The sequence below is a fragment of the Palaemon carinicauda genome, chromosome 35 (genome assembly GCF_036898095.1).
Source record: "Palaemon carinicauda isolate YSFRI2023 chromosome 35, ASM3689809v2, whole genome shotgun sequence".
In the NCBI taxonomy this organism is placed as follows: domain Eukaryota; kingdom Metazoa; phylum Arthropoda; class Malacostraca; order Decapoda; family Palaemonidae; genus Palaemon; species Palaemon carinicauda.
In genome coordinates, this window is record NC_090759.1 from 66273803 (window position 1) to 66286075 (window position 12273).

Below are 12273 nucleotides of genomic sequence, written 5' to 3' on the forward strand. Positions count from 1 at the left end.
AGGAAAGCAGAGCGTGTGCATGGCGTTTAACATTTCTCAGAAATTCCATGACCAGTGCTAGAGTGCTTAATGCATGCTTGCATGGGGTTTAAACCATGGTATGCTGAACAGCAGAGTCAGAACGAGCTGGAACAACAACAGAGGTTTCCTCAACTTGAGGGAAAACCTGAGGTTCAGACTGCATAGGCTGAACAACAGACGGAGCAGAAGGCAGGTGCAAGGGTGAAGGAGGTTGACTCCTAGCAAGAGTTGCACCCAAGGATTGTACCAGCTAAGCGGAGGACGGAGGCGGAGTAGTCCGTTCCTGTTCCTGAGAGATGAGTGGAGCATGAGAAGGTTGAGGCTGCGCAGAACAAGGTAAAGTTCTAGCAAGCTGAGGCTCCTGAGGCGCAAGTGCATGGTGTAGATGAGCTTGCCTAGATGAGGGTTGAACTCGGTGCAGCGCTGGTTGAGCAGACAGACTCACGGAGGGGAGAGGTTGTTGTACCCCAACCGAGAGTTGCACCACTGGAGGAGCAGCAAGGGGAGGAGGAGGAAGAGTGTAACTCTCCTGATCCCAAAGCAAGGGTTGCCTTAAAGAAGGCTGAGGCTGAACAACACTGTGAACAGCAAACTCCGAAAGGGGTTCAACATCGTACGCCTGGCAGATGGAGCTGCGACTGGGTGCAGCGAGTGCAGGCGGGTGCAGCACAGGCTGAACGGGTGCAGGAGGTTGGTGCACCACCGGTGCAGGCGGGTGCAGCATAGGCTGAACGGGTGCAGGAGGTTGGTGCACCACCGGTGCAGGCGGGTGCAGCACAGGCTGAACGGGTGCAGGAGGTTGGTGCACCACCGGTGCAGGCGGGTGCAGCACAGGCTGAACGGGTGCAGGAGGTTGGTGCACCACAGGTGCAGGAGGTGCAACACTCTCAGCACGACACTCACGCATCAAGTCCGAAAGCTGTGCTTGCATGGACTGTAGTAGAGTCCACAACATCATACGCCTGGCAGATGGTACTGTGATCAGGCGGAGCGAGTGTAGGAGGAGGGAGTGTAGGCGGAGGCGGTGGAGCAACACTCTCAGCCCGACACTCACTCATCAAGTCCGAAAGCTGTGCTTGCATGGACTGTAGTAGAGTTCACAACATCGTACGCCTGGCAGATGGTGCTGCGACCAGGCGGAGCAGGTGCAGGCTGGGCGAGCACAGGCGGAGCAGGTGCAGGCTGGGCGAGCACAGGTGCAGCGAGAACAGGTGGAGGGAGTGCAGGCGGTGCAACACTCTCAGCCCGACACACGCATCAAGACCGAAAGTTGTGACTGTATGGACTGCAGTAGAGTTAACTTGGGGTCGGCAGACACTAAGTTCTGCTGAGGTAAAGCCTTAACAGCAGAGATCTGTTGTGGCAGAACCTTACTCCTCTTAGTCGGAGTGTAATCAACTGATGACTTAGGAGAGTCAGAGCTAACCCAACGACTGCATTCGGGTTGTGAACTTTAACTTCGTACGTCTGGCATAGGTCTGGACTTAACGTTTAAGAAGTCTTGAGACCTGAGACCAGCGTTACTCTGCCTTTATTTTCTCCCCTAATCTCTTCTGCAGACGAGCAAAATAAGGGCTCAATCGTCTGCGGGTGGGAGTGACGGTCTCGGTAAGACACGCCCACAACCACCGAGAATACTTCTGTGCGCCGATCAAGGCCTGCTGAACCCTTATGCCCTTCGACATTGCTTCTCCCCTGGGCTTGGGAGCTTGCAAGAGGTCCCGGACTGGGAGGACGACTGGCGCGCACAAAAGTACCCTCACGCACTAATCACTTTGATTTCTGTTTGCACTTATTTCACTGAACTCGAAACTTAAGTGGTTTGTACCTGAAATACGCAATTCTATCCTTTCTCAAAGTTAGTAATTGCGAAAACAGAATTACAATGTAACAGAAAAATCTAATGAAAGATAAATCAGTGGTAGGAAAGAGACTAAACACTAGATCACTCTAGAAACGTTTAGTTTCTTCCCCTAAAGAGACTAGGGAGAAGAGCAAAAATCGATAATGACGTTACTCGTACGCCTGGCAGGCTTGAATGAAACGTTTATCCTCTTTCTCCCTCCGTCTCTATCTCTCTCTCTCTCTCTCTCGACTTAGAACCTGAGAGAAGAGCCCAATCATATATATCGTTAAAACATATTATTGTTAAAGGAAAAAACTGAAAAGTTCCTTTATTAGGATCAAAACCATTAAGTTAAGAAAGAATGAACAAAACGCTAGACACGGTTACTCTTACTGCAACGTGAAACCGTGAACATTCTTTCTCTATCGTAACGATAGAGTGCAAGTTGAACGTTCTGAACGTCAACAACTGCAGAGACAAAACAAAACGTTAGTTCAGCTTTGAAAACAGTACGAGACTGTCAAAGAAAATCTTTCAAACTCTGTGGCGGAAATAGCATAATATGTTAACAGGTAAAACCGAAATGACGGGCTCAAAGTTTATTAACTTCGGTAAAAGACCGCCTACTATTAGGAAGGTCGAATATAAACAAATATAAAAATTAATTTTAATGAGTTTATAATAAAAGGAAGTTAATCGAAGAGGCCTATAAGAGGCGGAGAGATATAAAATAAATCTATAACTTTGTTAAGCAAAATTAAGAAAGAGAGTCTATACTCTCTTAGACACCAACACTTCCGTCTAAGGGAAGGGTCGGCCATTGAAAAGTGAACGAGAGTTCATACTCTCTCGTCACCAAAAATAATCAAATTAATTCCAAAAGCTAACTAAGCTAATATAGAAGTTTTCCAGTAAAGCGACAGCCGAAATCAAAGAGAAATACTTCACCAAAGTCGTGAAAATACTCCAAGAACATAAGCGTATCCCAGAACGTCTTGCCGGAAGCACGACAGAGGAATAATTGAGGAGGTGTCAACAAGAAGTACTTGAGTACCTGGCCACAGGTGGCGCTGGTAATTACACCCCCTTCTAGTATTGTGATAGCTGGCGTATCCCTCCATAGAATTCTGTCGGGCAACGGAGTTGACAGCTACATGATTATCGGGTAAGTTTAATATTGAAAAACCCTAGGCCTGCATCTGCCGACACTGCATACATCATCTGTGTTGTTTACACGAGATTGTATACCACACTACTGGTTGAGAGATGAGAGTCATCCAATTAGTGCATGGTAATCTGTATCCTAACCCCTGCTTGGCCTACTGAGACTAGCATTACTAAAAAGAATGATGCTAGGCCAGGCCAAAACACTCTATGTCACATTTCACTTTGCATTTTGCGAGCCATATATCTACAAGTGTTACTTTGTACTCGTGTGTTTTGTGATGCTGTTGTTAAAGTTTATACCTTAATCACTTTCAATATAACTCTAAGATGATGCCTACGATCATCATCTACTGCACAGCTAATTCATCATTGTTATCATTCAAGTTCATTGGAGTGTGCATGTTAAGAGAGTACCGCATACAGAATTATTATTATTATTATTATCATTAGAAGCTAATCTACAACCCTACTTGGAAAAGCAAGATGCTATAAGCCCAAGGGCTCCAATAGGGATAAATAGCTAAGATTACTTAGGATTATTTAGGAATACTATAATAATAAATATATATGTAGCAAAATATTTTCTCCTAAATGAAGCAGTTTCAGAGAAATGTTCCATTTCCCGCAGCCTTGCATTATGCAGTAACATTTTACAGAAATTCTTTATGCCCTGTACCCTTAAAATATTCTACGTAGTGCCATACATATGCAGTAGTGAACGCATTTAGCACAATATACGCAGTCCTGTACCAGTAAGCTAGCTATGCTTACCTAACCTCACTTGTATTGTATACAGCAGTGCACTTGTACATATAGCAAAAATCACGTATGACTAAAAGTGTTATAAATGTGTGGGAAAGGTTTGTCACAGTGTGAGGAGCATTTTTGAAGGCTTAAAATCCCCATGAATAAAGAAACAGAGGTTTCCCCCCTTTTTACGGAGGGTCCTGGAACGTATCCTTCGCGAGAAGAGGGGAAAGACTGTGCACACATAAATAGGATAAAAATAAGAAAAAGGTGTTATTTCTCATCCTCAATATAAGCTTTCAATCTTTTTCTCTCTCGTGAAGCAGTTATGTTTTTAATAATCTAAAGCCGGCCATACACGCAGAGGACTGACCGTACGGTTTGTCCTGCAGGACTGGAGCAGCGCTCCTGTCCTGTGAAAAATGTCCACACATGCTACGGATTAGCCTGCTTAGTTCAAGAGGATTGAACACCCAGGAGTAGGCCTACATGTTTATGTTTTTCGTACTTGTTAACCAACTTTGGTACATTACTGGTACAGTATCAAGTACAAATGGTAACCTAAATCTAACTTTGAAAACGCCAAATTTTGATTCTTTTTACTTTCTTTATTCTTTACTCAATATAAATCTCTCTTGAAATAATATGAAGGAACATGATAGGCATTCTCTGTCGGCTTCTATATGGTGGTGATTTGTCCGCTACGGTGCTAATATATTTATCTCATGATGAAGCACTACTGCACTTTTAATTAGCCGTACTTGTTTTCGCATTAATTTATAGAAACTTAAAAAGGATTGTGTTTATGTAGGCAGAAAAAATGTGAGAGAGATATACATAGGTTAATAGAATTATCGGAGACAACTTAATTTATCCTTTATGAATAATTTACACCGTTTTTTTCCCAATGAAGAGAATTAATAACACTTAATCGGAATATTAATTTTGGTTCCTTTGTTTCAGTATCTGTTCATAATCAGAATACAGGATACTATTGCACAAATAGGGAAGAATACTGTGTGGTTTTATTGACAAAACATATTATGAAAAAGAAAGGAAATTTAAGAAAATCATAATTTAGTGAATGAAAACCTATAATGAAGAGCAATGAAATGCAAAATAATACAAACTTGTTTGGGAAATGGATAGTCAGGAAGACGGAAATTTCAAATAATAAAAAAAAAGGATAAATAGAAGTTATTCTTCAAATAATTACAAAAAGAATAAATAGAAGTTACTCTTCAAATAATAAAAAAAAAAAATTAAAGTTACTCTACCGACAAGATTATAAGAAAACTTCAAAAGACATAATAAATGGTAATGACTGATTTTCTATTTTAACAAAAAAGGATCATCAAATGTGTAATACTGTATATGCAAAATTTAAAGATATAAGTCATAACAAATATGACCATAAATAAATTCTTGAAAGTAATAATATAAATTGAAAAAATTGTTTTAATACAGTAATAAGTCAAAGGATTATGAAATACAACCAGTTTATCATTATAATATAAAAAGTGCTCCGATCAAGGGACGAAGTATGGAATGCTGGACGTGTCCAAATAGTTGAGTCAACCCAGTCACCATGCTAGTCCATGCCCACACACGCAAGAGACTGCTGGGGCATACTGCCAATCACGGCAGGACTGGCCTGTCCAGTCAAACATGCTGACAGAATGAGAGGATAGGCTAGTCGCACTGGGTTTGTCCTGTTTACCCCCCATACACGTTAAGGAATGGCACGTTTGTGCCAATCGTGGTCAAATCAGTATGCCAATCCTCTACGTGTATGGCTCTCTTAACAATGAAAATTACATGATGTATATTACTTTTACATCAATTTCATTGTCATAATAAATTTGCTTTACGATAAACAAGGAAAAATGGTGACAACTCATGATCAATGACAGGCCTAATAAAAGTTTCAAAACATCCAAATCTCTGAAATATTTGAGCAATTGCCATCTCCACCACCATTAGTCTACATCTTTAACCCTTTTACCCCCAGGCTATTTGGAAATTTCCAACCCTTAACCCCCATGAGGTTATTTTTTTTCAAGCACATTTTGCAGTATACAGTATTTTTTTTTAAATTGCTCTACCAGCCTTAATTTTTGTCATAGAGAGGTCAGGTTGGTCTCATTCTCTTGGAAAATGCCTGAAGTTTCTCAAAAAATTATCAAAAATATGCAAAAAAAAATTTAAATAGCATTTTTTTGCAAGGACGTACCGGTACGTCCATGGGGGTAAAGGGATGAGTTTTGTGAAACGTACCAGTACGTCCTTTTGGGGGTAAAAGGGTTATGCAGTTTCTTCAAATGGATAATTTATGATTTATGTAATTAAAATCCATTCAAACCAGTTACATGAACCCATTTCAGTACTGTAATAGTTGAAAATATATAAATACTGTACTTTAGTTACAAACTGTTACTCATTCTTATAAGAAATTTCAACGACCATAAAATTTCAAACCGCTTTCCAGTAGGATGTGTACTCAAAGGAAGGTTTGGTAAGGTTAAGTTGAAGAAGTTGGACAGTTAAATGGCAAGTAATATGAGAGAACAACTAAAATTCAAGTAAAAGACAAACAGCAAAGCAGTTGAAGGATAAAAAAGGCATAGAAATTAACCTTAAAATCGTACCATCTATCACATTCTGTGCAATGTACAGTCTACGATCTAAATCAGTTTCTATTGAAGCATCCATTTATAACAGTTCTGTAATACTAATACAGTAGTAAGTTAAGGTTGTCACTAAGATCTTTTTCCTTCAAATAAATGCTTATCAAGAACCTAAAACTAATTCATCAAAAGTACAGGGAAACACATCCTACAATAGTGCATATACATTCACAAAACTACATGAAAAAGATCATCAACAAAACACCTGACCCTATTCTAAACTTGAGCCCTTTATTTTGTTAATAAAGTAATCTTAAATTTTATTATAGTTTTAATTTGAAAGACAAATTAATGCCCCTTAACTCCCATGCGACTGGTCCAAAGGATTTTTCTCAAGTGAAAAGGGAAAACAGGAACAAGTCAAAGTTGAAGTTTCAGATATATGTTAAATAAGGTACAGTACATGAAATGCAATGGAGGACAAAAAACACAACAATGAGCCTTTAGTGCTGATTTTGAAATTATTCTTTGCTATAGCGTACACTGCCAAAAGCACACCAATTATGCCACTCCATGCAGTACAACATAAATCACGTTAAAAAAAGAGAAGCCCAAATTATTGTACCCACCATTTCGACCTTCATAAAACCATTGGTATCCGCCAGGATGAATTTCCTCTTTTTCCATTTCGATGGCAGAAAGAAGAGTGGGGTGATCAAGGAAGTCTGCTGGTATCTCTTGTCGACACATGGCGCAACGTTTGCTCTGGTTAGCTACGCCCTGTTAGAGAAGACTTTGTTAATGTTACGAAAGGTATTGGTGTTAAACGTACTCTTTGCGTAAAATTACATACCGGTAAATATAAGAACTACTGTATATATACAGTACTGTGTACATGTAAAATGTAGACAAATACCATTATTAAATGGTTAAACTTCACATGAACATGAATTACGTATTTATCAAATGCAGCAATTATATGTTACTCGTATAACAGTAGTTAAGAGATGATCAAAATCACACCCTTTGAACTGAGCTGTGCATAACTGACATAACAACTATAAAGTACATGGCTTTTTTCGGGCATTGTTAGGTACTAAATTTACTTACCTTACAGTGACCTCTAATTTATGGGTAATTGAGGGTCCATTTCCTCTATGACTACTGTATCTATTTCAAGATTTAATGTAATGTTTTTATATAATAATTTTAATAAATCTTATTAATAACTAATTTTACTATTTTCTAATCGTTCATTTAAACCTTTCACATATAGGCAATTCACTTACGAAATCTTGTTAGTCAGGTAACTGATCTTTCACAAAATACCGGAGGAAATAAACACTATTTTCTATTCAAAAAAAGAAAAAAAAAAAAAAAAACTATATACTGTTTAAAGGTAAGATTCATGGAAATAATGAATGATGACATTACTACAGGTAACCTTCAATTCTTGCTTGGGGGGGGGGGGGGTTAAGTAACACAGCACCATGAAACTAACGAAAATGGCAAAATATTGGTGTCCTTAGGGTCACTTGACTGACCACCAACTAACCATTGCTCCCCTGCGGTTGAGTAACACAATAAATAACTCACTACATTGTTTTCACGTACTGTAATTCACTCACTGTACTGTACTGCATCATAGTTTCTATTATTGCAATTATACAGCACAGTTTTGTACTGTACCTCCTAATTTTACATCCTTCCATTAATAAACTCCTAAACCATCTACAGTATAGTGTCAATAAATAAACTACTGTACAGCATTTCTAAATTTCATTCGATTGACTTCAAAGTCAGTGATCCTTATAATTTAAACTTTTAATTATATTATATCAATTACTATATATAATTTAGCTAAGTTTAATTTTTACTTTAATATAAAATGTACCTCCCATGAGGTAATGAGTTGTATTAGTATATTTTTCTTACACCGTTTTGTATAATTTTACACTATATTTACGCCCTCAGTTCTTTTTGCCTTAGTTATGTTTCCATGTCACAGATTGTTTGATGTCCTAGTTAATGACTTTACTACAGTATACTGCATTAGCATAGGGAAGTGACTTCAGTACTGCATTTAGGCGAGGGCATAATAACGGATCTTGGTTGTAATCCGAGGACCCCCTGCATATTAAATTTCCAATTATTATCCCCTTAATTTCCTTCCTTTCATAATTTTTATCTAATTATTTAGTTTATTATACAGTAATATCTTGATGATTTAATTCCTTCCTGTATAATAAATTACAAGCACTCAGCCTTTCATTGTAGTTTAAATAACTACAATTGAAAGTAGTACAGTATATAACTTTTTATATTCCATTCTTTCTTCTTTTCCATTTCCTTTTCATTTCTATTTTTTACATACTTTTACTGTTAATTTCAGTGTACGCTTATTCCTTAAACCCTTATTCCATTTCTTATACTTAACTGTACCGCATTATCATTATTCCCTTTTATTCAATATTTCACGCTTACTACATAAAACTGAAACCATAAACTTAGATTCCTCAAAACATGGGTTTCGCTGTACAGCATATAAGTAAACAGTCTTCTACGATCTCAGCTATTTCTTGGAAGGTCTCTGATAAACAACTGAGCATAAAACTAAGAACATAATTTCTTTTCAAAGGCTTAAACAGTTGTATGGAAAAATTATTAACTTGAAAAGAAAACACTCACCTTTACACACAAAAAGCAGAAAATGTGCGAGCATGGCAAGCGAACAGGATGCACACATTTCTGAAGGCAAACGGCACATTCTAGCTCCTCTTCCTCTTCTATCTTTGGTTGTGATGGCTGTGTTTTCGTCGGCTCTGTCGTATCTAGGAAATCAAATATAAAAAACTTAGTGACAAAGATCTAGATAAAAACAGGAGTTGTAAGAACACAAAATAAATTATCGTGTGGGATAACATTTATAAACAAAAGTCATTGAATAGACATGTCAAACATATAATACTAATCAAAAACAACTACTGTCGTTCATATGACATAAAATATAATAGAAAGCAGACCTTAAAATTGGCGTGATTAACCAAGCTGACCTAGTTTGTTTCCTTGTTTCCTTGGAGAAAGGGTGATGATGAAAACTTTTAACCAAAAATAAAAGTGGATAACAAATCTATTACTTGGATCTTTTATCAAAAGTCAAACCAAGAGACACGAAGGTTGAATCTAAACTTCTTCAAGTAAGGAAGCTAACTTCCAAAGATGAAAACCATACCTTGCTAGCACCTAAAGCTATAAGGATTCAGAAATTTTTTTTTTTCATCAACTACTGTAGTTACAGGAGTCTTACAAAATCTTGGCAGCCATGGGGCTAGATCTGAAATGTTTTCCAATAGAGAAGCTCCCTCCAAAATATGAAACTAATACTTACCAAACATCAAAAGTTATTATAAATGAGAGAATTACTAAAAAGCTAAAGCTTTCTATGTCAAATTTTAACCAAGATGCAAAAAACAAAACATGGATGGAAGAGATTTGATATAAGAATTATGATAAAAATGTTAACCCCATATTTGATAGCTGCAACTCAAAATCTTCATGAACTGCTATCTCTCACTGATTCTAGAGTACCACAGACTAGAGAACAATAATTTGATTTTGGAGTGTCCCCCTACAAGTCTCTTCTACCCTTGCCAACTGGAAAGTAGCTACTGAACAATTACTGTGCAGTAGTTAACCTCTTGAGCGAAGAATTGTTTGATAAGCTTAATATTGTCAGGTGCATATGGAAAGAGGAAAATATATACAGAATAGGCCAGACTATTCGGTGAATGTGTAGGTAATGGAAAATGAGCTGTAACCAGAGAGGGATCTAATGTAGTAATATCTGGCCAGTCAAAAGACCCAATAACTCTCAGGCGGTAGTATATCAACGGGTAACTGGTGTCTTGGTCAACCTACTAATTGTATCACTTCTCTTTGATTTTTGGTGCCATAAGAAGAGAAGATCCACACTTCTTTTATGACCCTGAAGTCTAATAAGACCAAGCACTCTACGTTATGTCATAAGGTATATCTGTCTTTTATTCTATTATATACCGCAGCCTAGGTCAGGTTAGGTGGGCGAGTCCAAGGGAAGGGACACTCCCACCAAATGACAGGACTATACACTTTAGGAAAAGACTTCTTAATGCATAAAAAAGGAATTTTAACGTAAAGAAAACATTTTTTTGGGTGAGATAGCCATGTCGTCCTGATGGAAATTCCCTCCAGTAACTTTCTACTTTCTAAGTAGAGTTATTATACTTTTGTGAACATTTGCTCATATTGGTAATACATATGGGGTCAGGGAAAAAATAAGAATTTATACCAACACAAATGGCATGAAATGCAATAAACAAAAGATAACCAATTGGAAAATATATACACTGCTCCTGATCTTAGTGAGAAATATGGGAAATATCTCCCCTATTTGATAGATTAAGATTAAACTTCACTCTTTATATGACCGACCCCATTGACCCCTGTCCACCGTTAAACGGAAATTACATTACAATATTATCAACCATAATTTTAATATGAAACCAATGTAATATAGACGATGAAGAAAGTTAATGGGAGGAAGAGCCTAACCTTGACATAAAAAAAAACAAAGAAATATTAAGGAAGGTTCGGGTTAGAGTAAACATTATGATCATCTACCTTCGTTCTCTTCTGTCTTCTCCTTCAGGATCTCTGCAGTCGACTCTTCTTTATTTGAAGCCTCGGCCATGTCTGAAGTCACAACGTTTTCCCGTTTTAGTCGTACGACAACATCAGCTTTTGGATAAAATTTAGGAAAAAAAATCAATTGCTCATTGCTAAGACTTGATCCCTTTCTTTTGTTTATTTGTCTCTACTCTCTTGTTGGGACTTGACCAATGGCGTCTTCTATTGAATAATGTTTTATTTTTAGCTGCGCAATTTAATCATCTCTTTGTACCTCCTTTTCTTTTAGAATAGTAATACATTTTAAACATTTTATGATGACTAAATAAGATGGAATTCTCGCTCATTAGTACGGGGATTGATATTTCCCAGAAATATCTATAGAACTTTGGATTAACCCAGATGTAAGATGAAAATAAATCTGCGCTATCTTCAAATTCATTCAACCACCAAAACAACATTTGTAAAAGGAGTCTGTTTATGTTTACCAATATAATCACAGTACTTTCATTTTTAACCAATCGTAGTCATAACACTATTGATTATTATTATTATTACTGGCCAAGCAACAACCCTAATTGGAAAAGCAAGATGCTATAAGCCCAAGGGCTCCAACAGGGAAAAATAGCCCAGTGAGGAAAGGAAATAAGGAAATAAATAAATGATGAGAATAAATTAATTTAATATTATTATTATTATTATTATTATTATTAATTGCCAAGCTACAACCATAGTTGGAAAAGTACAATGCTATAAGCCCAGGAGTTCCAACAGGGAAAATAGCCCAGTGAGGAAATGAAACAAGGAAAAGTTAAATATTTAAGAAGAGTAACATTTAAGTAAATATCTCCTATATAAACTAAAAACACTAACAAAACAAGAGGAAGAAAAATAGATAGAATAGTGTGCCCGAGTGTACCTTCAAGCAAGAGAATTCTAACCCAAGGCAGTGGAAGACCATAGTACAGAGGCTATGGCACTACCCAAGACTAGAGAACAATAGTTTGATTTTGGAGTGTCCTTCTCCTGGAAGAGGTGCTTACAATAGCTAAAGAGTCCCTTCTACCCCTACCAAGAGGAAAGTGGCCACTGAACAATTACAGTGCAGTAACCCCTTGGGTGAAGAATATTTTTTAGTAATCTTAGTGTTGTCAGGCGTATGAGGACAGAAGAGAATATGTAATGAATATGCAATCGTGT

The 12273-nt window shown here is 37.5% G+C and overlaps 1 protein-coding gene across 1 annotated transcript in view; it reads right to left on the reverse strand.

The window, feature by feature from the left end:
- The window catches only part of LOC137627823 (E3 ubiquitin-protein ligase rnf146-like), a 45846-nt gene extending 34559 nt beyond the window's left edge, over positions 1–11287 (reverse strand). Inside the window, exons 1-3 of the mRNA XM_068359201.1 lie at positions 11068–11287; positions 9097–9239; positions 7038–7188 (exon numbers count right to left, since the gene is read on the reverse strand). Coding sequence (XP_068215302.1) covers positions 7038–7188; positions 9097–9239; positions 11068–11137 — 364 coding nt within the window. The 5' untranslated portion in view covers positions 11138–11287. The remainder of the gene's footprint in view (positions 1–7037; positions 7189–9096; positions 9240–11067) is intronic.
- Between the last annotated feature and the right edge of the window lie 986 nt (positions 11288–12273).